Genomic DNA, 27079 nt, shown 5'->3' on the forward strand with positions numbered 1-27079 from the left:
AAAAAAGAAAAAAACAGAACCCTCCCTAGGACCTAAAATCTTGGCCAGCTAGCTTGAACAACTGCCCAATATCCAAATCTCGCCATACCAGCTTTTCTCGTTGTTTCCTGCCTAAATTCTCCAGCCTCCTAAATGGTTTCCTACTTTTCTGTTCTCCGATTTCTTGGGAGCTCTGCTGCCGAAGCCATTTTGCGCTCGCCCGAACTCGGACTTTCGCTTTGCTCTCTCGACCCTGCTTGTGCCACCTCCAGCTCAGAGTGCGACAACTGGAAGCAACAGTTACCAAGGGTGCAATACCGTGCGCCTTCAGAAAGGCACTGAACTCCTACAAATCCCAGCATTCTCCAGCCAGCATGGCCGGCTAAGGTGTGCTGGGAGTTGTAGGACCTTCCCCTCCCCGCTTAAACATGCACAGGTTTGTAGCCTTACTCGGAAGTCCTGAGTATGCTTGATGAGTATTGCAATGCGAGCCTAAGGCACACTTAGCTCACAGCAAGTCCTAGTGAAGCATGCACGGGGATAGGATGCAGCTCTCCCCTCTCACGAAGTGCGTGTATTTGTGTGCGCCTCCCTCCAGCCCCTAAGAGGGGATGATAGGGTACCATTAAGTGTACTTTGGGAAACCCGCCTCATCTTTGGCAAGCTAGGAGTTGGTAGGGTGAACGTACGTGGGCTGCTCGTAACAGAGCTGCCTCAAGTGACCCTGCTAACCAACGGGAGAGGGGGGCAGGCAAGAAACAAAAGGGGGCGGAGAAAGGGGGCATATGCCTTGGGGGGGGGGGGTGGAAAAGAGAGAGGGCGGGAGAGGCAACGAGGGGCATGGCTGTGGGGAGGGGGTGTCAGGCAGTCAGCTACCCAATGGAGAGCGAATAGGCAGAAGAAGAGGCCGAGGGAGAGAGAGCGCCGGCCTGGGGCCCGACCCCCTTAGCCGGGTTGCTGCAAGCGTGTGCGAAGCCTTCCTCATATGTGGGCTGGCGGCGGTAGTCGCCTCGCTGCCCCCCTCGCGCCCCTGCGAAGACGGAGGGCGAAGAAGGAGGCGGAGGAAGCTGCAACGCCAGGAGCAGGGAGGAGGAGGAGGAGGAGGAAGCGGAGGCGACCGACGAGAAGGGAGCCTGGCAGAGGCGGAGCCGGCGCTCTAGCCCGGCCGGCCTGGACTTCGCGCAGCACGGCCGCCGCCGCCGCCGCCGCCACCATCGGCAGCAGCTCCCGGTGAGTCCGATCGATGCACGGTGCCCGCCCTGCTCCTGTCTCCAGCCTCCCCTTGCAGGCCGGCGCGCGCGCGCACGCCTGCTCTGCAGGGAGGGAATCCGGGCGCCGGGGGATCTCGGGGAGCCAGGCCGGAGCAGGGAAGCGGCGGCCTCCAGCTGGGAGATCTGGCCTGGCCTGGCCTGCCCTGGGTTCTTCCCCGCCCGCGGTCAGCCTGGCGCGCTCTTCCTCCACCTCTCTTTTGTTCCATCTGGGGCTTGTCTTTGCGCGGCCGAGGCCTGTGGAAGGCGAGGGGGAGCGGGAGTGGGGGGGAGCGGGGCCGCACGGTGGCCTGCAAGGGGGCGGGCAGGCAGAGTCATAGCCGCGCCGGAGGACTCTGCCCGCAGTGAGAATCTGGGCCCATTGTGCGGGTGGCGCCTTGGACCCCTCCGCCCGCCTCGCAGGCGAAAGATCCCCGCGGGGGCTGGAGAGGTGCCGGCTCAGGGCCATTCCTGCCATCCCAGGCCCGAAGCAGCCAGAAGAGGCGTCTGCATCGCTCATCCTGTGCAGTGCAAAGGGATCTGGGGAGCCTGGCTCACAAACTTCATCGCAGCGTTACGCCCTCCTTGCAGAGTGTTTGTTTGTGTTTCAACCACCACCCCAAACCTTTCCTTCCTCCAGCCTCTCCAGTTTCAGACAATTCAGAACAAGGAGAAAACGTTGTGTTGTTGAGCAGCTGCTAGGTGGCTTTGAAGCCTCTCTCAGCGGGAGGGAGATGGAGCTTCCTGGGAAGAGAGGGGAAAAGCTGAAACTGGGGAGATCTGGAGAACTCTCATACAGCCTCACTGTAGCCCCACACTAGCCTCTGTTTTCCCATACTGCAAACAATGGAAAGGCTAGACAACTGATACTAGCTTGAGGTAGGCCTCTGAGTTTCACAACCTCATTGAGTTGTGTGATCCTTCTAATGTAAACACTCATTCACAGACCACATCACTCTCTCACTCACCTCCATCTTGGAAAGTGTCTCTGACAGTGGCTGTCAAGGGCAGTCCCAAAATTCAGAGTAGAAATCTCCATTGGGCTAACTACAGTTTGTAAAGGAATATGCACTTTTTTCTAGTTTTGCAAAATTGCTTGGGCAGAAGATGTTCTAATGGTTTTATAAATCTTTTATTTGAACTTTTGCTAAACTATTTTTTTTTCACACTACCTTCTTTGCTCTCTATCTTAGTATCTTAGGACCATCCATAATGCATGTTGCATATCCACATTAATAGATTAACAAAGTTCTGACAATGGTGGAAAGGTCCACCCATCAAAATAGGTCAAACTGTGACAAGTGATTAGTGTATTTAAAAAGGAAATAGAAATAGCATTGTATACATGCTCCCTAGTATCATTAATGTTTACTTTATTTTCTGAACTTGTGTTGTGGTTCCTCTTCTATATCTACTTACAGATGTTAAAAAATAGCATAGCTAACAAATAATGTTTTTGTTTGTAGTGAATATTTTAAAGAAAATAACTTTTAATGAAAAATGTGTACCAGGACTTTTTGCAAGTGATGTAATTTGCCAGAGAGCAAAAATTTTAAAAAATCAGTCACTTGAGTAATCAGTTATTGGTCTTGAACAAAGGTGCAGGGTAGTTTCATTTTTCACCCTACCTCTCCTTCTAAGCACAATGGCCCAATTTATCAGCTGGGCAGAGGACATCTGTTTAAGATTCTGTGCTTTCAGTCTGGCCTTTGAAGGAGTTTCATTTAGGGATACTGACAATCTAATTCTCTAGATACTGGTCTTCTGACAGAGACGCTGCTTATTCTGAGCTTTGATCCCCTTAGTTGAAAAAAAGACTACAGGGAGCTCGAAGGTATTTTTCAGACATCTAAAACACACAAAAAGATATTGTATTCTTGGTGTCATAGCTGCATAAGACCAAATTGCTGCTAGTTGAGCAATATCCTATCCTGTTCCCATTGTATGGGAATATCAGTGGAAATGGAAAAGGGTACCCTTGTTTGCCCGCTTGTTGCTATGGTTTAAATGAGGAATGGGATACAATCCTGGAAAGAATTAATGCACCTAGCACTAAATATTAATCAAAAGGTTCAATAAATGGTATAGAATCTTCTTTAGGAAAGATATTGGTGTTATTCAACGTTCACCAGAATCCTCTAAATTTTTAAAATGCTACATGAGGTAGCATTTTATATCAGGAGGTCCTGCTGTTGTGGCACAGTAGTGAAAACTTAATCTCATTGAAAGAAAGAAGGACGGAAAGAAAGAAAGAAAGAAAGAAAGAAAGAAAGAAACCTTAACATATCTCACAAAGTGTCAGAGATGGTGTTATTGCTTACCATCAGTGATACCAGTAATGCATAAGCACAATATGAATGGCACTCTAGAAAACAGTGGAAAAGTTGGAAGGAAAACACTTTTAAAAGTGATAAAATGTTGCAGTTTTAATTCACTGCAAAAACTAATTAACACCTGGGTGTTTATTTCATTGTTGATTACTTATGTTAAAAGGTACTTAAGTATACTTGCACTTCTCTGTTTAGTTCATTGCCATCATTGCTCTACTCTAAAATAATTTTGCTCCTTCTGTGTTTGCATTTCATATATAAAGTAAAAAGGAATACTCTTCCATAAATAATTTACTTGACATCATCATGACCCAGTGAATTATATGAATTACTCTCACTTCTTCAAATAGTCAACTTTTATAATTACTCTCACCCCAAATTTTACATTGCATTTCATTACATTGTTGATTTCCCTTAACTGCAAATTTAGAGAATTAAAGCAACTAACATATTAACAAAATGAACATATGACACAAAGCTTCTGGAAAAATATCATTAGAGGTGAAATTGTTTTGAAAGATTTATATTTATGTTAATTAAAGGCATTTGTTTCATATTTTGTATATGGGCAGTATCCAGAGTTGCCATTACACTAGTGACAATGACTGCTAGTGCAGTGAGGAGCTAGCACTTCCTGGAGTAGCTAAAAACTAGACAGAAGTAACATTTCTGGATCCAAGCAAGTCAGCAGAGCTTACAAAAGAGAACCCCACTGACCTGTCTTGTTCTAGAAATGCTAGTTTCAGTTAGTTTCCAGGTTTCTCAAGAAAGTGTTAGCTCCCTGTTGTGCTAGCAGTTGTTCCTAATAGTAAGGACTAATGAGTTCTGATAGACTGCCAGCTCTGAGTACTACCCCCTGTTTTAATTAAATCCTAGGAAAGGTTTAATTCAAGCTGGTTGGTGGGGAGGGGGGGTTGGCCCTTTTTTGGTAAATTAAGGATTTCATACTTATGAATTCACTGTCCCCTACAGAGTTTCAGATTTGAAGTATAGTATTTAAAAGTTGGCATGATCACATGCGTGTTTAGTTATGAGAAAGTCTTACTGCGTTCAGAGAAACTTCTCAGTATGTATGCATGAGATTGTAGCTTTGGCTCTAATATGCATTTGTGTGTTATTAACAGCACAGTCTTGTGCATACAATGAGTAGGACTCATTGAACATAGTGGGACTTAATTCTCAGTATATATACCTAGGTTTGTTCTGTAAATAGAGTTAGAGTTAACTTTAAAAGAAAATAATGGCAGAATAAAGAATTAATACCATGTGAGTAAAACTTTGTCAAAACACTAAAATGAAATCATTATCATATAGCTTGGTGGCACATTGGAGAAGTGTCATGTCAGCAAATGTAGACAAGAGGCTGTATTAGAAAACAAATTTGGTTTGTTGTTCACAAAACACCCCAATTAAAGTGCATACTGAATTTTATTTACAATAGTATCAAGCAGTAAAGGAAAATGGAGCTAATGTCATGTAAGCAACTTTACATGACAAGTTACACCTGCCTCTTTTTAACAGTATATATAAAGCTATTGGAAGAACAAGTCTTATTGAGTTCTTCAAACTGAATATTCATTAAACATGTTTAAATAACAGCACTGCCGTCATTCACAAAAAGTATTTCTCTGATCTTCTAACAGGTAAACACTATGATGTTGGTTATGCTTTATCTCTTTCAAGTGGTGGAATGAACATTTTAGTGAAAGTATTCCATGGATGAAATTTTGGGTTATAAAAGATGCACGCTATTTTAAGATGCTAGAATCCTGGTCAGAATTTAATTCTGACAACAGTTATAATTTGTATTGAGTAAAGGGCCAACTCAGTCTGCTATTCCTGATATTTATTTTATTTCATAAATCTTTATAAAATTAAAACATTTTTTAAAAAACTGGGTAGCTTGCATGCTACAAATCGGAGGGCTTCCCTCCAATGCCATCTTCATTTGGATTCATAAGAAAGAAGAAGTGTTGGTTTGTTTGTTTGTTAGAGCTCAGTCCCATCCACTGCTTAGCCTTACCATTCTGCCTTCTGTGAAATGAGTGTTTTCATACTGGTGTTTTCCACGATGGTTACTATTTTATGAATGGGTGAGGCCTCCCTCATGACAGTCATTTTCTGAGAGTGCTTTCAAGGTTCCATGTGTGCCCATTGACCCAAAAAGTTTGGGAAACCATAACTCCTTTGACAGAAGGCTAGCTCATACATTGCTAGGTACTAGTTAACGGTTGATCGTTCACAATGAATTAACCATGAACTAAGTCCATTGTATCTGATATGAAAGTTTTATCTGTGGTGCTTTATCTGCAATAGCTCATTAGTCACCACAATGCTGCAGTAAACATACATGTGCAAACTGGCCTTGTGTCCCAGATTTATGGAATAAAAATGAAAGTAGTAATCATTTGATTGCCTTGCTTCTGTAGTTAATAGCAATTTTAGGGCCTGAAAATAACAGGTTTGAACTATTCTATGGGGGAACATCTCCAGGTCAACATGCATGGTATAAAGTTGTATGCACCAAGTTGCATGAATAAAGTTAGAACACATTCACACCATCACTAGAACAAGTCATGCATTTCAGGGTGGTTTGTAAACCGCTTCAACCACTTAGTCTTGCTGGGTTCATATACCATGACAACCTGTGGCAAACGTAATTATGCTAATTGAGCACCTACAAGTAAAGAACTGAAACTCTGATGATGTTAAGATTTTGATTTTTTTTAAAGCCTTTATTTCTTTGTTATATTTCTAGCCTTGCTTTTCTTCCTGCAAAAAACCTAAGTCTACTCACACGATCTTCCTTGTCCTCACCATCTTATTCTTACAGCAACCCTTTGAGGTGGGCTAGGCTGAGAATATATAACTAGCTCAAAGTGGAAAGTAGAACTCAGGATTCTTGAGTCTTAGTCCAACAGTGTAATCAGTAGGTGCCACACTGGCTGTCCTTCAAAAATACAGAAGGAGCAGGGATGGAAAAAATTATGTAAGAAATCTAAAGAGATTGGGGTCTGTTCAGCAACCGGTGTGGAGATCTAGATTAAACTGTTGGAAGGGTTACAACAGAGAAAACCAAAATCTGAAAGCAGGTAATTCTGGCAAAAGGAAGTTGGGTTTGTTATATGGAAAGAGGAAGACCACATCAAAAACATAAAATTCATTATTGCTGCTTGTATACTTCTAGCTAAACAATTAGCTCATTATTCGGAATCAAGGTGAGAAAGTCAGTCATCTTCACCTCTCTAGGATATAGTGGACTAAGCCACAACAAGTTCTGCAGTATGCATACTTTTGGTGCCAAATCCCTCTTTTGTAGTTTCCACCCAGGCATTCTTAAACTACCTGCAGCTTGACTGCTAGGTTCATGAGAGTATGGCATGAAGCTGCATTATGTTAGAGAACATTCACAACACTAAGACTGCAATTCTGCACATATTTACCTGGAAGTAACTCAAGTTGAACTCAGTGTGGATCAGTCAGTTTGGAACAGCACTGGAAATGTGGTATAGTTGCTTTTAGCATGCTTTGACTGCCTTTTGGATTCTTATTCATAATTTTAACACTACCCTTTGTTTATATACCTATCTGAACATTAGATACTCTTCTCTGGCTGCCCTAGTCAATTGAAGTGTGACAAATGGCTACTGAAAAGAGTCTGGATGGGTGGCTACTAGAAAGAGGATAGTAGTTCCTGGTTGAGGTCTGCCTTCCCCAGAAAGGCTCACCAGACATCTTTTGGCATCAGGTGAATACTCTTTTCCCAGGCATTATAATCGTAAGAACTTTTTATGCCTTTATAATGTTTTGCCATTGTTCTTGTAACTGTTTTAATTTGGTTGGTTGGTTGGTTGGTTGGTTATTTATTTATTTATTTATTTATTTATAGCAGCCTAGTCTGATAGACTTTTCTTTTCACACTCTAGTGAACTAAGACCTAGATGACTATCATGTGCTCTATGAGAGACTGCATTTAAAGCTGGTTTAGAAAATTCGACAGGTACCAATGAGGCTTCTCAAGTGCTGTTGAGTATCAGATGCTTAAGTCACATGACACCTATACTGTCCAGTTGTACTGGCTGCTGAAGCATTTCTGCATTCAGTTGAAAACACTCACATTTGCCTTTAAAGCCCCAAATTCTTCAATCTAATTTAATTGTTGAATTTTTCTATTATTGCACTTGTTGTTACTATTTTATTATGTTTCATGGTGATGCTATGGGAAATGAATATGAAATCAGAACCACTGGAATAACTATAAATAATTCAACAGAAGCTACCAGCCTGCACATATTTTTGCTAGCCATCTAAGAGACCAGTTGCCTGTATTTTCATGCTGAACACAGGCTGCTGAAGACAGGAATCAGTTTCTCTTCCTGTTTGCACTACTAGCTTTCTACCAAATGAACAGGGATGGAGGTGAAGGATACATATCTCTTCCTTCATGGCCAGCAAAGTAGATGGGTGGAGGAAGTACATGGAGCTTCATTCTACTAGCTCACTCATATTTGTGGAATTCCTTGTTGCCTATGGCCCCAATGAGGCTAGTATGCTCATCTTGACTCATCTCAGTCACAATCTCCTGTCCACCAAATCAGTTACAGCCTCCTAGGACAGGTCCAGATACATTAATCTATCCTCAGTTTTATGTGGGCATTACGTATATAGATTGGGTCTCTATGGTGAATAAGTGTGATTGGTTAAAGATAAAGTTTGATGTTGCAAACTGATTTGGGCAGGATCCAGTTGCACATCCCAGTGAAAGTGACTGGGTACACATGTGGAAGCAGGCAGGTTTTGTTTTTTATTTTTGGCTTCCATTAGATTACAGTTATGGCCAAAAAATTCTGTTCCACAGCCAGTTGTCTCAGCTGCATTGTCAGTCTTACAGATCTTTGCATGCATTTATGGTAGCAAACCTCACTTGTACATTACTAAATCAAAATGGAATTTCTTTCTCTAATTTTGCTAGCTGAAGACAGCAAAATATAAAAATATGACATTGAAACCTTTGTTCTCTTTTGGAGGATAATTAACTATTCATGCAGTTGTGCTGACATTGTATTTGCATCTCATGCTTTGTATTTTTTTTTCTTTAAAGCAAAAGACAAAAAGAAAATAGTTGCAAGATTTTGTTTGCACAGCTCTCAAACTTAGTCAGAAGCTCTGTCCACACTGCACAATTCACCAACTGTAAGGGCGCAGTCCTGAGGGCTTGCCACATTATTGACAGAACACGCAGAGTTTGGAATTTTCTACTCATACCAGACAGGGCAGAAACCATCATTAAGGCTAAAAAGCTTTATGTTGTTCCTGTCAACTGTGTTTAGCTGGACAGTCCTCTGAACCTATTCAGTTTGCAGGCTCATCCAAGGGTACAGCTGGGAGTGGAAAGGTTTGTGGATCCTGTAGGGTCAATTGCCTTTCAGTTGCTCGCTTCCATGCCCACCCTCCCCAATCTTTCTTCCAAGATCACAATAGCCTTCTTGGAAAGAAGCTTCTATGAAACCGTCATGGGTAGGAGTGGTGAGGGAAGTAAATTTCTCATCCAGATGATCTTGCCTTTACAGGTGGAATCTGCTACATCTTCTGGTCCCTGGCATAATGTCTTAGAGATCATAGGACTGCACTGTAAAAGTAACAAACTCTGGGGGGAAAATGTTTTTGCAGAGCTTTGTTTTTTCAGCAACATTAAACTCACCATGTAAGTTGCTTGGCTAAAGTGATATTTAAGTTTAGAGCAGTTCACTGAAAAGGTGCTAACAGCTGTTTCTAGGAGTTTCTAGGAGTTTCTAGGAGCAAGCCTTTTGTGAGGATTTTGTGAGTATGCTTTTCCTTATTCCATCTGTTTACATCTATGAGTATTTATAGGATTAACAGATTATACTCAGAAATAAAATTTGCTGAATTCAGTGGGGTTTACTCCCTAGTTATTTAAGACAAATAAATACTTCTTTGTTGCTGTACAGAACAGCACAATTATATGGAAGTGTGCAGTGCATCTCATTGACTATCCTTTGTCATGTCATGTAGATAGTTGCTTTCAGGGTTTTTTCCAGAGCAAACAGAGCCATTTGTCATATGGATTGCTGATAACTATTTTAAACATCTTACATAACAGTGTTGTGCTAGAAGTAAATACTTACAGGTGAGATTATGATGTACAGGACAAAGAGAAGGAGAGACAAAGTATGATGAGAATGTTCTGAAATCAACCTTGTGAGCTGAAGTGAAGTAGCAAAATACTCTAGAAAATAAGTTTCTAGTAACTTTTAGTCAATAATTACAAAGTAGCATCAAAGTAAATACATTGGAAGCAAATGGTCTATTCCTATAGTTTCCTGTTAAGAGTTTTCTGTGCTCAGATTCATTATCTGCTATATTAAGCAATTAATTCAGGATGAAAAACCGAATCTTGTTAGTCACTGTGTTGTCTTTAATGGGACAGTATAATTTTAATTTTAAATTTTATGTTGTAAGATATTATTTGTCTTGCAGTTTACAGAGCCCTTTAAATAGAATACAGTATAAAATATAGAAAACAGTAAATGTATTATAAAAATTACTCTGTAACATATACAAAGCAAATTTTAAAAGCTACAATAGCTAACAAAAATCACAAGAACTATTAAACTGTTGATTTAATACTCATATATACTATTTAAAACATATTAAATGTCCAGCCACAGAGGATAATCTTAACCAATTGCAGAAAAGATAGCACAAGGCAGGTCTCACTGGGGACACCATAATGAGGGACACCACTGAGAAGGCCCTTTGCTCTGTTGCCACCAACCAAATCAGTAGGACACTACACTCTGGCACTGGTGATGCCAGGGTGCAGGACACGGAATAATAAATTCAAATTGTGACAGCCCAGATTAATGCTGAACATCAGGAAAAGCTTCCTCACTATCAGAGCAATAGAAGAGTGGAACCAGCTGCCTGGAGATGTGGTGGGCTCTCCCACACTAGAGACATTCAAAAAGAAACTGGAGAGCCACCTGAGTGGGATGGTGTAACGTGGTGTGTCCTGCAACAGTTGGACTTGATGGCCTTCATGGTCTCTTCCAGCTCTACTATTCCATGATTCTACGAAATTTCCCCCAGAGGTTGCAGTCAGAAGCAGGTGCCAGATCATATGGATATTTTCAACATTTTAGAAGAGAGGTGGAGAATGTGTTGTTGTTTGGCTACAGTTTCCCTCAAATCCCAGCTAGCATAGCCATGAGGGATGATGGGCATTACAGACCAGCAGCACTGGAGATCCACATAGTCCTCATACCAGCTAAGAATAGTGAATGATGAAATCTTCAGCTTTCTGTCCTAGTTTTTTGAGAAAAAACATTGAATCCCATTTTAGAAATGATTTTGGCACATACAGATCACCTGTTTTTCCTTGGAAGCATTAGGGCAGGCTAAAGGATAGTGTCCTGTATTTGCTGTCATATTTGAACTTGCTTCATCCACAGTGTTCTTCATGATTGTCTGAACAGACAATGCAGTAGACAAATAGTTTAAATTTTGCAAATGTTGCAATACAATGGCTATGTTGACTTTTTTAAGATCAGAAACATCCACTGTAGTATTTTTTACCTCTCTCATACCTTCTGAACAGATTGGAATGTTGACTGATTTTTTAAAAACTTACTTGGATATAGGTGTGGTTCCTATATGAACATTACAATCATTTTATAATGTTTATTGCATTATTGACAATGTCATTTTATACCATTCAATAGTCAAAGCTCTTTGGGAGATTCACAATTCATAAAAATGCATTGCTTAATTACAATAAAACAGCATAAAGTAGTATATTGTTCAAATACACACACATTTTTTTTACAAAAAATAACAGAAGCTTCTTAATATAACTAGGCTTTCTTTCTTTGCAGAATCTTAATCCTGACAGTGGGTTTCACACCGCCCACTGCCACAGTGCTTTTTCAACTCATGGCCAAAATTGCCCTTATTCCAGGAAATGACCTTAAATATCCAAACAAGGCTGCAGCACACATAGTAGTAAGTTCAGTGGGATTTACTTCTGAGTAAACATGCATGAAGTTGGACTGTTAACAAAATTTAACAATTAGCAATGCTAAGTTTTACTAACAGGTGTAATAACTCCTTTATTGCAAAGTAACTTTAACTTCCTTTGAAATCTGTTTCCCCATTTCATATACCAGTATGAGGATTTTAATAATGTCATCTGAAGCATGAACAAAATGGCTATCGCAAATATAAAGTATCTTGTAGAAGTACATAAAGTCCTTTAACATAGACCTAACTTTTATTTGCTTTAAAAGCTGTACAAAAAGGAATTTTTCAGTGGTTCTGTTTTCTGCCTCAAAAAGAGTTCATTTGCTGAATTAATAATTGTGTGCTAAAATGAAACTCCCATCCTGTTTTATTATAACTGAGTTTCTTCTGCATTGCATTTATTGATGTCATTAAAATGGTAACATTTTCTAAATTCCTGCGGTAGGTTGAGATAAATATCTGCATTGTAAAGGTGCACTCATATATATGTACAGACTGAAAAAAGTTCTACAGTTCCCAGAATTTGTCACTTCTGGCTGGGAAATGCTAAGAGTTGTATGACTGTTTTCTGTTTAAATATGCATAGGACTGCAGCCCAAGAGAATTGTTCAAATGTAGGCTTGGAAATTATTTCTCAGCAATGTATGCAGTTATGAGCAGTATCTAGCAGTTGCAAAACAGATTTGTTTACGTATTACATGCACAGCAGTCCACAATCCAATCCAGTAATGTCAGAATCGTAATTACAAACTCCCTTTGTCAACATTGTAGGAACCTGTAATTAAAAACACAAATAGCAGGCTTTGTCATTAGGTAGCAAATTCAGTATCAGCCATGCACTCTTCCTATATCCTGATATATGGTGGCTGATCTTTCCACAGACTTGATTTTGTTCTGAAACCATGAAAGACTTCAGTATATCTGTTCCACATTTGTGAGTCAACAGAAGTCCCAGGAGTATCCACAAAGCTTGGTGGATCACACAAAGTTTATCCAGTTTGATGTTCTGTGCACACAGAGAACTACTGTGTAGGCAGGTGGTCCTTCTGAATATTCAAGCCTTGGCTTGTCATGTCATCTAAGCCCAGGAACTGTGGATTATGCCAGGGTTAAACAACCCTCAAGTAATCCAACTGTAGACCAACTAGGATCATTTAACCTCATATAATTCATAGCCCCTGGGCTGAAGCAATACAACAAGCTGTGCCAGTGCTGTACATATTCAGAGATCACTTGGCATGCGCTGCAATTCAGTATGGCTTGAACAAGCCCAGCAGGCAACGGTGATGCTGCACACTGGGCAAAATGCAGCCCTCATGAGTAACTGCTGTTCATATCCTTATCCTCCCTGAATTTTTCCCGTCCCTGTAAAGCCATCCAAATTCATGCCATCACGTGAAGATCAGAGTACCAGTGGCCAAGCAGCATTTGTAGTATCAGAGGCAGGATGGTGCCAGTTACGAGGAGCAGGAGGGTCCTAGTTGCATACCTTGGGCTTCCAGGAGACATCTGGTTGGAGAACAGAATGCTGAGCTAGACAGGCCTTCGGTCCATGCTTTTCGTGTGTTCTCTTTAGCAGACTTCTGAAAATAGTCTGCCCCTCCCCGCCAAGCAGTTGAGAATTGTGTAGGTCACCGAAAGATGACTGGAAGAGGTATTAAAGCAACTAGACATTTTAAAAAACTAAAAATGGGGAAAATTGCTAAGTGTGCCCTAGTACATGACTTTAAAAAGATTAGATTCAGGCGTACATTCAGCAGACTTGATGCTGGGGCTAAAGGAAGGTGTCTGGGCAGTGATTTTCTCTAATTGCCCTTTCCCACTGTAGTCCACAGTATCACCTTCCATTTTTTTTCAAAGACATGGAGGAAACTTACAATGGAACCAAGTTCCCTCTGCAAATGGTTTTTCTGTTTCTGCAAAGGGTAAGTCAAAGATAGATGCACCTTTTGTCAAGCAAACTATTTACATAAGTGATTTTTTACAAAATTTTTGTTGAGCTGGTTAAACCTGAGTTTACACCATTTTGTATGATTTGATTTGTTTTAGCTTTTACCTCTTAAACGCTGTCAATGTGTGAAAGGCTTTTAGTTTAAAAGAGAATAGCAGGACATTTCTATAATTGGATTTAGACAGTATAGTTTTTTACTGATATAATCAATCTGTATAAATTCTGTACCAAGACCTGAAATACATGTTACAGACAAGGTCAAACATACATCCTTCTTGGGAGGCAAAAGCAATTTGGAGCAGGGAAATGGTAGACCTTTGTGGACTGTATTCTTTAAAAAATGGTCTAACACTAGGCACTGTAACACGATCTGTATGCTTCAGTTTCAACAACCTTCATTCTAGCACAAAAATAAATTGGTTTCTATTCACCTGTCATTTTCTGTACAAGCTGTTTTACTATTTAATGATATGAATGTTTTCATACATGAGAAAGTTTTGTTGTCTTTCTGTCACTTTTATGCCTATTCGCAAAAGTGAATTTTGCAGCAGCTTCAATAAAAGGGCCTGAGAGTTACTAGTTGTGCTGACAGAGCATGTTGTCGACAGGCAGGTCTTTCTCTTGAACTCAGATATTCCTGAAATCTGATTTGTATGTATATGTCAGTGTGTCAGCATAGGCCCGTTTATCAGCAGTGATACTATGTGGACAAAGATAGGCTAACCATAGTTATCCACGCTCTAGTAACCACTTGTTGGTATTACTGCAGTGCATTATAGGAGTCTGCCTTTGGAAACAAAGTTCAGCAGGTCCAAACTAGGACAGCAAGATTGTCAATGCAGACTGATTTATATGATCAAATTAGAGCAATGCCTTATGTTCTGCACTGACTACCAGTCCATTCTGCACCAAATTCATAGTGCTGGTATTAACTGATAGTGTTTTGTTATAATGTGGAAACTAAAGTATTATTATACTGTGGTTTTTTAAAGAAGAGTTGCCTTCCATATATACCTACATGCACCCTAAAACATGCAGAGGTCTTCTTAGGATGTCCCCATTGAATGAGGTGATATTGGTGATCATCAAGAAGAGGTCTTTTTCAGTGGCAGCACCATGTTTGTAGAATGATTTCCCAATAAGGCCAACATGCTGCCTTCATCATAGTAGTTTCAGCGCCTGGTGAAGACCTCTTATTTTTTCAAACATTTTAGCTCTTCAGTTTTAAAAATCACACAGTGTGTTTTTGGATCTTTGCAATGGTACTGGCATTTTTCTTGGTGCTATTCTGTTTTAAATTTAAGGTATGTTACATTTTACTATGTTGTTTTTGTTATTACATTGAATTTATATCCCTCCCATTTTCTTCTTATGAGGTTAGCAAAGAGCTTACATAGCTCAATTTTACCCTAACAAGAACCCTGTAAGGTAGGTTGGATTGAGTAACTGCCCCAAAGTCACCCAGTGAATGTCATGTCTGAGTGGGGACTAGAATCCAGTTCCCCAGTCCAACAATCTAACCACTATGCCACACTAGTTGAATAATCCTTATTTTATGGATTAAGCTTTACTTTTTGCTAATGGGTGCTATAGAAATGTCATAAATAAATGAATAAAAAGTAAGCATTTTATATTGTATACTAAGAGATTTGAAGAAAAAAATGGGAAGATGACAAAGGATTGCATTTTTCCACATTTCATTGATCTTTTTTGATTTATTTTCTGCCTTTTACTTCTCAGTGTTTTATTAAATTTGCATTTCACTGTTCACTGAAGGTGCTCAAGACACAATACTCTTGTCCTTTTTGCCCCATTATAAAAACACTTTAAAGTAAATTTGAATCAAATGTTGTGACTTGTGTAAGGTCACTTGCCATCAAGTGTGCTTCATGATTGAGTGAGATTTGAACCTAAATCTCTTCAGTGCAACTGACTTTTACCAGTCTGTTTTAATTTAGGACATCTTATGTCCTTAGGATACAAATTACATATTTATTTGAAATTGCATGATGGCAATTCATACAAGGTCTTTTATTTTCTTTGAGCTCAGAAAAATCCTGACAGCCAGAGAAATTATACAGCAGAATGATGTAGAACTTAATGATCTCATTATGTAGAGTTCAAACTGTTCTGTGGCTTCTTAACTATGATAAGCATAAATCAAGGTTGAACAGTAGCTATATCTGGATCTACCCCTGATTTGGAATAGATTGTCAAGGATTATATGCTCCCAGCTGCGTCACTAACAGCAACAAAATGCCACCCAGACCCACACAGAAATAAAGAAAGCCTTTGGTGACTAGGAATGGATTTTTGTGTGCAAGGATTCTTTATTCTGTTCAATTATAGTTGTGGGGAAAAAACCCAATCTTAAAATACTTTAATTCTAAGTATGTATCATTTTCACCAGGCATTAGCTCATATAGCCCAAAGACTGCCCACCTTGGCATTAAATCATATTTTGGCATGATGTCTGAACTGAGTATTTATAATTGTATTGAGTAGGTTTGATAAAGATGTAACAACAAACCATGGTTTGCTATCCTGAAAATGAGCCTGGATGAGCTTCAGACTCATGCAGATCTAAGGCTTAGAAAGATTCATTTTGGAGAATGCAATAAGGTTTATAGCGTTTAAGGTGTGATTAAAAACACCTTAGTTCAGAATATAAAATAGATGCTTCCAGTCCTCTTGTGGTTATACCAGAGAGGAGTGGGTATCTATCAGTCCAAGCCTTGCTGCTGGTCTTTGGCATGTTGCTTAGCATGCAATGTTAAACCATGATTTAGTGTTAAATCTAAACCAGGTCATTCTGTTTGTAACTGTACTTCTTTTGAGTGATTTGGAATTATGATCTAAAGCATAATGTTTAGGACTGTTTCTTAGACTTTCGTGAAATGTTGAATGTTGCAGTTGATGCATTTGTTGAAAATTATTGCATTTAAAAAGGAAAAAATGCATTATTGGAAGGACAGACTTCATATTGTAATATTTCTTAATAATCAGATAATTATTCTTATTTGAATATAAGCACATATTTGTCTTCTACACATATTTTAGTCATATACTATGGTAAGTCACTGGGACCTTAATGTCATTCTCAAGGTTAAGTACTAAGTCAGTGGCTGGCCAGAGCTAAATCCAATTAAAATAAGAGAGAGTCCTCTTATTGAAATCAGTGACTTTAGATCAGAGCTGTAATTGATTAAATGACATGGTTTATCTTTGAGCAGACAATCTGGTACCATATAACACATACAAGGTTATTCCACAGAGAGATACTTGCTAATGTTTTCAAGGACCTAATCCAGAGTACTTGCTTGTGACTCCTAGAGCTGTTAAAGAAGTGTGATAAAATGTGTTCAAATACTCTATGCTAAAGCTATATAGTCATGTATTACTAGCTTATTTGTTTATATATTTACGTTTGTACAGTTTCCCCAGTTGTTGGATGTTTCCTTATCACAGTTTGTTATTATATGAATATCTGATGAAAGCTATAGCACAGTGTGGATTTATAGCTCCTATTCTTGCCTGAAGGTAAAAGCCAGAATGGTTTGGGGCATTTATCTAGACTCTAAAGTTGAATTTGTGATGAGCTCATTTATTATGACTTTACTGAGTTACCAGAATCAGTGGTATGAATAGTGATGCATGACTTTTGCATGTGCTGTGATGCATACTACCCATCCAATTACTATTTCTGATTTACCAGAGTAAAGCCTGCAAATATACTTGCTTGCAAGGCTTAAACTTTCTTGCAAGTGAATGACTTCCACTGATTTCTTTGGAAAAAAATAATTAAGGATCAGAAATACCTGGGCAGAAACCATATTATGCTTACCTCAGTGATGTCCATGATTGCAGTCCTTTTACTTTCTTTGCAGAATTTGCAACTTAGGTTGACTTGGCATTAGGAGAGGAAAAGAATTTTTTCCCCCTATCTCATGTCTATTTGATTGCCTGCAAACTCTGAAAAGGTTTTTAAACCTTAAAAGTCTAGAGAAGAATGTAATGGTTATAGGGCTCTGCTGGCAAAGTCAGTCACAAAAAGGTGTGAACTATAAACACTGGAACAGCTTCTGATAAGTTCCTTCTCAAAAACACTGTGATTGGAAGTAAAAGGGAGAGCCCCGTTCAAGTCATTTCCTGGTTGGAAGCGAGAGCTCACATGCACAAAACTACATTGGTCTCTCTCTCCAATCCCTGCTTGGTATTTTTCTTTTAGCAGGAGCTTGCCTGTGAGAGGGTCATATTGGTTTTAGCAGCACACTAAAAACTAAACCTTCAGGGACATTAACACAAATCCTCCTTGATCTGGACTACTACAGAAAAGAATTGCATTATTTGGAAGGTCTTCTGAATATTTCTGAAGTAAACAGCTATAGTTAGGGCTTGCTTTCAAAACTAAATCAGGAACCATAGAATTAATTGGGTACCCAATTTTTATTTGGAGGAAAATAGAAACCTTACCTTACCAGTTTTATTATCACAACTTATTATGATTAATGCTAAACTAGAAACTGAAGGAGAAGCCTTGTGAGAGAAGAGACAGCTCATTCATGCACATCCTTAGCTAATTTACAGTCCTCCAGAATGTAGTTTTCATTTTAATTCAGAGTGTGAAAACAAATCCAAGAAAAGCAAAAATAATCAATATACAATATTTTTTCATATATCATGAGGATGAATTACTGATGGTTAATTATGTATTGTGTATCACTAAAAGAAACTTTTTTTAAAGCTTCGTCCATGGGGAGAGTGAATATTGGGTGAAAAAAAATGGGTGTGGAAGAAGATTTTATCCTCCTTTCATGTTGCTATTGATCCAAATTAGGGGTGTGCTCAGCTACATTGTACTTAATTAATGTAATATGAGATTTGATCCTTCCATGACATTTATTGTTTGTTTGTTTTTATTCAGGAAATGGGTCTTGGAGGTTCAATGAGACTGGTTAAGGCACATCAATGAAGAAACTTCTGCTTTATATGTTTTAAGGACAGAACTCCAGAATTAATCAGCCAGACCTGCTGTACTTTCATAATGAAGAAAATTAGTCTCAAGACCATTCGTAAGTCTTTTAACTTAAATAAGAGCAAAGATGAAAGTGACTTCGTTGTGGTTGGACAACCATCATTAAATGATTTTGGAAAAGATGACTCTTTGTTTGGCAGCTGCTATGGTAAAGATTTAGCTACTTGTGACATCAACAGTGAAGATGAGAAGGGTGGCAAAAACAGATCAAAGAGTGAAAGCTTGATGGGTACGTTAAAAAGAAGACTTTCAGCAAAACAAAAGCAGAAAGGTGGCAAAGGTAGTACTCCATCTGTGAGCTCTGCTGATGAGGATACCTTTTCTTCTTCTTCTGCTCCAATAACCTTCAAAGATGTGAGAACTCAAAGACCTCTAAGATCCACTTCCCTTAGAAATCACCATTACAGTCCTACTCCATGGCCCCTTCGTCCAACAAATTCAGAAGAAACATGTATAAAAATGGAAGTGAAAGTAAAGGCCTTGGTCCACTCCTCAAATCCAAGTCCTGCACTGAACGGTGTTCGCAAAGATTTCCATGACTTGCAGTCAGACAACGTGTTCCAGGAGCAAAACAATGCATTAAAAAGTACAGAATCTCAGAATGGAGATTTGCATCTCCATATTGATGAACATGTGCCTGTAGTTATTGGACTTATGCCTCAGGACTACATTCAGTATACTGTGCCTTTAGATGAGGGAATGTATCCTTTGGAAGGATCACGTAGTTACTGTTTGGATAGTTCCTCACCCATGGAGGTTTCAACTATTTCTTCTCAAATGGGTGGTAGTGCATTTCATGAAGAAGATGTTCCAGTGAGTCAAGATGTTGTAGTTGCTCCAGATATCTTTGTGGACCAGGCAGTAAATGGTTTATTAATTGGTACCACAGGAGTCATGCTGCAAAGTCCTAGAGTTAATCACAATGATGTTCCTCCACTCTCTCCGTTGCTACCTCCAATACAGAATAGTCAAATCCAAAGGAACTTTAATGGCCTGAATGGCACAGATGTTCATGTGGCTGAAAGTATGCGCTGCCATTTGAATTTTGACCCTAACTCTGCACCTGGAGTTGGAAGAGTTTATGATTCTGTACAGAATAGTGGCCCTATGGTTGTGACAAGCCTCACAGAAGAACTGAAAAAACTTGCAAAACAAGGATGGTACTGGGGCCCAATTACACGATGGGAAGCGGAAGGAAAACTGGCCAATGTTCCTGATGGCTCTTTTCTTGTACGAGACAGTTCCGATGACCGCTATCTTTTAAGTCTGAGTTTCCGTTCCCATGGTAAAACTCTTCACACTAGAATTGAGCATTCAAATGGTAGGTTTAGCTTTTATGAACAACCAGATGTGGAGGGACATACATCTATAGTTGATCTAATTGAGCACTCAATCAGGGACTCTGAGAATGGAGCATTTTGCTATTCAAGGTCTCGATTACCTGGATCTACAACTTATCCAGTCAGACTGACCAATCCAGTATCTCGTTTTATGCAGGTGCGCTCCTTGCAGTACCTGTGTCGCTTTGTTATACGCCAGTATACCAGAATAGATCTGATTCAGAAACTGCCTTTGCCAAACAAAATGAAGGATTATTTACAAGAAAAGCACTACTGAAGGCTTGTGGAAACCTTGCATCTTGCACTTTGGGAACAACAACAAAAATTAAAGAAGAGAGATTGAAATACCGTTTACACACTTTAATTTCTATCAGTCTTTTGCTGCCATAATTTCATTTTTGTGCATAAAGAAGGGTGATGCATTTTTGTTTAATGGGTGATCTGGGTTTTTCTTTATAATTCTCAAGGTTTTTTTTAAGGAGTGATATTGCTATCTTTTATTCAATGTGCTAAATAATCACAATGTGAATTATACAAGTTTTCCTAAAACTTCCCGTCTCCTTTGCTGCTAATCCACTGTGATTTTAATGCATTTGAAGCACATTTCATGTGTTTTCAACCATAAGTAAAAGTTGAAACTTGATGGGATATGTTTTGTCTTCTTCCAATAGCCTGTTTTGTTTCTTCTTGCTTTTTTAAAAATTAAAAATACAGATAAAATGTGCTGATATACAAAATTCAGATAAATTCTTAAAATGATTTCCCAGATATCTTGATTAAAAACCATAAAGTTAACTGTGGGCTGGAGACAATGTGTCATGCATCAGTTATACAACATATTTTTGAAAGCCTCCTAACAGTTTTTTCCTAAACTGTTTCAAAGATTGTAGATATGATTTTTCTTTTTGTTTCATTTTAAACCATTTTAAAAATATTTTAAAATGGCCTTTCAAAACAGACTTGGAAAATAGATATTGAAATGTTCATGTTAGTATGTAGACAAAGGATAAAATGTAAATTAAGACCATTAAAAAGTATTTGATTCACCTGTAGAAATTCTGATTTGGACTAAGTAATGGTAGCACATGGCAGTATACTGCAAAGCAGTCTTTTCAAGATAGTTTCAGCATTCTCAGTTTTATCTCAGTAGATACTTTAAAAATCCATTGAAGCTAAACATTACCCCATCTTTACTCCAACATTATCCTGTAAAAATAGAACATCATTCAGCCAAAGTAAAGCATATTCAAGTTTCATTAATTTCACTGGATGAGTTAAGCATATACTTAAATCTTCCTGAAAAAAATAGATGAGATTAAGAAGGATTTAACTTGACTGGATCATGTCCTTGGTTTTAAATGTTTTTTCTCTTTTGTGTAGCATCCAGTTTCCATACGTTTATTTCATTTTAGTCACTAGGGGAATTAAATTTATTCCTGAACATGATTTTTTGAACCTGTGTTTTAAAATCAAGGAAGAATTTATTACATCATAAACATCACCATAGGAAATGTCTCTGTGCATTATCAGTTTCATTTCTATTTTGTTGAAACAAGGAAAATGAGTTCTGTTTAAAATACTTGGCATGGGAAAATCCATTTGAACATGCTTCTGCACTGGTATTTCCAAACTATAAACGTAGTAACATATATCTCCCTTTCACTTCATTGTGGTTTACACAGCAAAAGTTGCCAATGAATAGGAAGGGCCACAAATAGCCTACATTGGACCTAATACAAAAAAGCTGGTCATATGTTTTATTGGAAGCAGTGGGAAATGTTGCAATTAATTTGCACCCATTGATTTCAGTGGGGCAGGTGTAAGTAATAATGCAACCCTGCAAGAGATGGTGCAGAATTGCAATATTACTTTTTGTAGACTGGGGCCCTTATGCTCTGTTCATAGGACTGCTTCTGCAGGTTACTCCCATGCTGAACTTTGTAGTGTAGAAAAGAGATACTTTTATTTTTATGAGGAAAGATCTTATGAATCAAAATTTAACAAGAAGGCAACCCAGCTCTGGAGCTTCTGAAAGAACCTATACAATTTGGGAATGTGTTTTTAGGTTACAGAATTTACTTTGCACCATTGTCATGTGTCTTATCTTACTTTTTGCTCCCCATGAAATTTATACTCATGAATAATTTCCTTTTTTATTTTCCCATCTAAATAATTTGAATGCACTTCTGTTTCATAAAAAGGGTGATGAAGTTTTAAGAAATCTTTGTGTTTGGATGATTCTCTCTTGCTTGCTCTACCTAGCCTTTTTTGCTCTGAATGAGTTTATAATATTAAAGTACAGTGTTGCTGCAAGGTGCTGCAATGGCACTACATCCTGGGTTGCCTGAATCAATATGCTAAACTTCTATTTTTAAAAAATTTATTTTTAGATCATAATGTTTAAAAAGAATATCAGAGGCAAAGCATGTCTTTTGCTCTGGGAGATAGAGGAGGAAGTGTCTCTCTTGCCCAGTTAAAATAGATTTTGAAAATAAATAAAAAAGAGAAAGTGATGTATTCTTAAATTCCTGAGCAAAATATATATGTGTGTGTATGTAAGTCATTTCTTGACTTTGCCATTCTGATATTTATGCAAAATCTTCATGTTGTTTTCTGAGTTTTTACCCCCAAAGCAAGAATACACATTTTATACATAAAAGGCACAATAAGATATACTATGGTACCGTGTTTTGCATCTAAGGAAGAGGAAACCCTTTTTATACAATAGGAAACATAACTGTCAAGGTAAAACTCATGTCATGGGGGTGGGGGTGGAAATCTTCCTTCAAAAGTAGGAAAAATGTTTGGGGCAAGAGAAGCTTCCTTGAAAAGTGTATTATGGCAAAGATAATGTAAACATTATCCCAAAGTTTAAGAAAATACATAATGATTTTTAAGACCATGATGGTATTACAGTTCCAAGTGATATTTATTTATCACTCTCTTTTCCCAGTCATTGTGCTGTTTAAAGATAACAGACCATGAATTTGCATGCTGCATTTATTCCTATACCTTCTCATCTTCAGTTAATCAGTACTGAAAATAGATTGTATAAGGTGGTTACATGATACTTGGAATGTTCTCTTCCCTTTTGTTTTGCTATTGTGGCACAGGGTTACAGGATCAGATTTGTTCTCCTGCTGTACAACTTAGTGAAATTGGAGAAAGCAGCTCAACCAATGGCATTACACTGAGTCAGTTTCACATGATAGTTGAGACCCACCATGGCATAACTAAGCCATTGTGGGTTGTGGTGCATGCCAGCCACCAATGTGGATATTCCTGCCACACCAGGATGTTACTGTGATTTATTGTGACATGCAGACCTGGACATGGTGATTAGTTCCTATGAGTATCAAGCCACCCAACCCCCATGGGCCTAAGTAGGTTTCTGGTATTTCCACAATGGGCATGTGGTTAACAAGCCAGAGTAACTCAAAAGGGTGAGCATGGATTGTCTTTAAGCTGTGGCTTGTTGAAACATGAGTTGCCATGTTGTCTGAACCTGGCTGTAGTAACGAGGTGTTTGTTAACTATAGTTTGCAACCCAGTGGCAAACCACATTCTCTTCATGGATTGCTCATGGTTAACCAACTATGGTTCATTAGTGCAATTGGGTTCAGACAACACAATAATCCATGTTTCAACCATGGCTCATGATTCAGTGACAATAAATAGTCATCCTATGCCCATCCCTTTAGAAGAGTACATTATGTTGTCTATGCCCAACTGTACTGAATGGAATTAGAATATTAGTATAATTGGAAGAAGCCTATTAGGCCATTGAGTCCAGTTCCCTGTTCTACTTCCACACGTGAACACCTATCCGACTGCAGGCCTACACCTTTCCTTCTTTGCAAAGGTGATTCAAAGTGCTAGCTTGATGTATAGCTATGCATCAAGATCCAAACCATTGTTGATATAGGCAAAAGCTACCAAGAACCCATGGTCTGTGGTAGGGTTATGGGTGGCTTGTTACCCATAGCACCAAGTACCCTGGCCAGGTTTTCAGAACATAACAAGCCACACTGTTGAGATAACTTTGCACACCCCTCTCAACAAGCCCAGTGGAGCTAAACTACTGTGGTTTGTTAACTGCCTGCCAGCTGGGCAAACCAGGGCATTGTCATGTCCCAGGAAAACATGAAATGGACAGATCTTTTTTTCCTCCTGTTTAACCTCACTTCTAGTCCTTCATTTCCCAGCAAGCTATCCAACTAGTAGCTAGACCCATAACACTCAGTGCCATGCACTTATCCACATCCACCTAACAAGCAATTACAAATAAAACTGGGCTTTAACCATTGGATGGAGCAAGCATTTTAGCTACAAAAACCTCTCAGTGGAAGCAATCACTTATGTTTTGCTGCTATCAGTCATCCAGCAAATCTATGTAGGTGGATGAGTAGAGGAAATTAACAACATGATATTTGCTTTTATTTCTGCTTGGGATAGCCCTGAAATGAGTTGCTGACTTCAGTAAGCGGTGGGGAAACATTTGGTCTGTAATCCAGTGCCATCTCTGCTAGGTATTCACTCCCTCTTCTAATCTAAATCATCTAAGGTAATAAGATATACAAAACTTTTGGCAGCTTCTCTTTGTATGACTAGGCTTCAAGTCTGCAATTTGAAGTAACTGCTAGCTGTTTTATGTGAATGGCAAATTGCACCTGTTTGAAACATACATGAGTGGATGCATCCTGAAAGTACTTTCAAAAACTTTTTTTGCTTTGTTCTTTGAATTCATGGAATGCTTATCTCTTATTGCCACACAGATTTATATGTTATCTTCAGTCGAGATTTAGTGTGCTTTAAATGCTCATGTGTTCAGTGCAATGAAATACATCAGGTAACATTTCATAGCAGTTTCCGTGAATGTGCCAGTAGATCACTCATACAAGCTGTTAATGGTTCTCATGATAACAGTGGAAAAATAAGACAGTTGCAAGCTACCTAATGAGCATAATTACTTTTGCTGAGTGTGAGTTGTCATAATGTCCAAACCTAGTTGGGGTACTTTCCAAACCACTCTTGACACCCTAGAACAACCCAAATGACTTATTTTCCACCTGTAATAATGGGAACCCACCTACTGAGTCATTTATAGCATTGAAGAGAAGGGACCCTCAAAACAAGGAGAACTAAATCAATGTAGCTACTAAGCACTTTTTGTAACCCTATGAGGTTTAAACTAATTCAGGTTTAATACCATTTTGTAAATCAAACTACATGGATTAAATACGAGCATTTTGTGTTATCGAAACACAAGCGAAAGGAAAACAATTGAATGAATAGTTCTTGATAATATTAACTTACTGCTCATGGCTGTTATTATAAACATTATTATTACTTCTGCATTGGCACCACTTAGGTAATATACATAAATGTTACTGTAACCAGAAAATGCTATTATAAATTGACAGGAAAAGCGCAATATAAAATTACATGTGATGATAAAATTAGGAAAATATATCAAACTAGAGTTTTAGTGTACTTAGCAACTAACAGCCCGTAACAAGTATGTTGTGAGAAAGCAAGCATGAACTGTAGCAGCAAATTCTGTGTCTACAGTAGCAAAGATTTTTGAATGGAACCTGGTGTAAGGAAGAAAAGGTGCACTCCAGTGTCAAGGACCTGAACATAGAAAGGACCACAAAGGTTTCAATAATATAGGAAGCATTTCTTTTAAATATTGGCTTTTAAATTATTTTAAAAGCAATGGTTAGAGATGAAATACCAGTACTTCTGTGATATATCTGCCTTGTTTCTTTGCCACCTGTAAATGGACATAAAAGAGCATTTCTGAATTGGAGAGTTTCAAGCATGTTCTATTCAAGACTTATAAATAGCATTTTTCATTTTTCCCACACTTCTCTAATATGCAGTTAAATCTCTCAGCATAGCAATGGTTCTGCTGAAACACCAGCCCCTTTCAATTTATCTTTTTCCACCTGCAAGCATTGTTCACTATTTTACATCTGGCCTGTACTCATAGCACTGAAGTATGTCTTTTCTTATTTTTTTCAGGCCACCTCCATCCTCCTGCACTTCTTATTCCTATATCTTCCTTAACCACGCACGCACACAACATGCTCTCACAGGACCAGTGCTGAGGGTGCATTTTCATGAAACCATCTAGGGTTATCTGATCATCTCCGATTTGTGCTATTTCAGACATTGGTCACAGTGTTTGACAGGAGTTCACTGACAGCAGGCAAAGCACTGATTTTTAAATTCAAAAAGATCATAATTCAGGGGTTAGTTGTAGAATTTGTAAAAAGTTGAAGCTTCCCAAAATCCAACTCTTTGCTGTGGTGATATAATTTTTTTTAATAGGAAAACCTTGAATTGGAAGTGAAAGTAGTGTATACCTGATCCCAGTGTTAGCTGTGGCAGAAAGAACAAAGCTAGTGGGGGTTACCTTCACTGAACTAGGGACCTAGAGTCAGGGAAGTTTTACTGGTGTCAACAAGAAGCTTCTTCAACACTTGTGTGGAAGGCAAACGTGACAAGACTGGAAATTAGGATTACTCTTGAAAGAACTTTCCCCTATAAGGTTTGAGTAAACTACCTTTTCTAATTTTAGGCAAGTGATTCTTGGGTTCCTGGGCAGGGGAGAAAGTTTAAACTAGAGCTTCATATGTGTTCAAGGTTTATTTTTGTTATTGTTGTCAGTATTTACTTGTCCCAGGAGATAAAACTCTAGCAAACCCAGGGGTCTGTGTGGTTGGTTGTTATTTTTTTCTTTTTTTGGTGGGGTGGGGAGGGTTCTAAATAATAAAGGTAATAAAGGATTTTTCATATTCATGTCAAGGTGCTTCTTGCCATATGAACTCTTATTGCTGAACTTAGTAAAACATGCAGTTTTTCATACAAATGCATTTCTTAATGTGTAAATATTGGAACTGTTAAATGAAACCAAAATACCAGCAATATACTGACTGTGAATCCCAGTAAGGAAGGGTCTTTAACTACATAACATTGAAATTTTAATCTAAAATATTGGTCACATCAGCATTTGCTAATATTGTATCTTGAAATACTACAAAAGGTATATGAATGATGCATTCTTTAACAAGGATGAAATAGTTCTTACAATGAAAAATACTGTAGAGTTTGATGTATTTGGGAAATGGTCCAAACTCTTTATGCCAATA

The 27079-nt window shown here is 38.6% G+C and overlaps 1 protein-coding gene across 4 annotated transcripts; it reads left to right on the plus strand.

Annotated features, from left to right (window-relative positions):
- Positions 1 to 883: 883 nt before the first annotated feature.
- Positions 884 to 27079, plus strand: SOCS6 (suppressor of cytokine signaling 6). 4 transcript variants are annotated; one of them, XM_044426524.1, is made up of 5 exons: positions 884 to 1209; positions 7156 to 7304; positions 9127 to 9193; positions 11452 to 11578; positions 18472 to 27079. In XM_044426524.1, exon 5 carries the CDS (start codon positions 18592 to 18594, stop codon positions 20197 to 20199), a length of 1608 nt encoding a protein of 535 aa, XP_044282459.1. In that variant the 5' UTR covers positions 884 to 1209; positions 7156 to 7304; positions 9127 to 9193; positions 11452 to 11578; positions 18472 to 18591; the 3' UTR covers positions 20200 to 27079. The 4 variants fall into 4 exon arrangements, with proteins under 4 accessions (XP_044282459.1, XP_044282456.1, XP_044282458.1 ...); XM_044426521.1 differs by lacking the exon at positions 9127 to 9193; XM_044426523.1 differs by lacking the exons at positions 9127 to 9193; positions 11452 to 11578.

This window comes from Varanus komodoensis, unplaced genomic scaffold, assembly GCF_004798865.1.
Source record: "Varanus komodoensis strain SLA01 unplaced genomic scaffold, ASM479886v1 scaffold17, whole genome shotgun sequence".
NCBI lineage: Eukaryota > Metazoa > Chordata > Lepidosauria > Squamata > Varanidae > Varanus > Varanus komodoensis.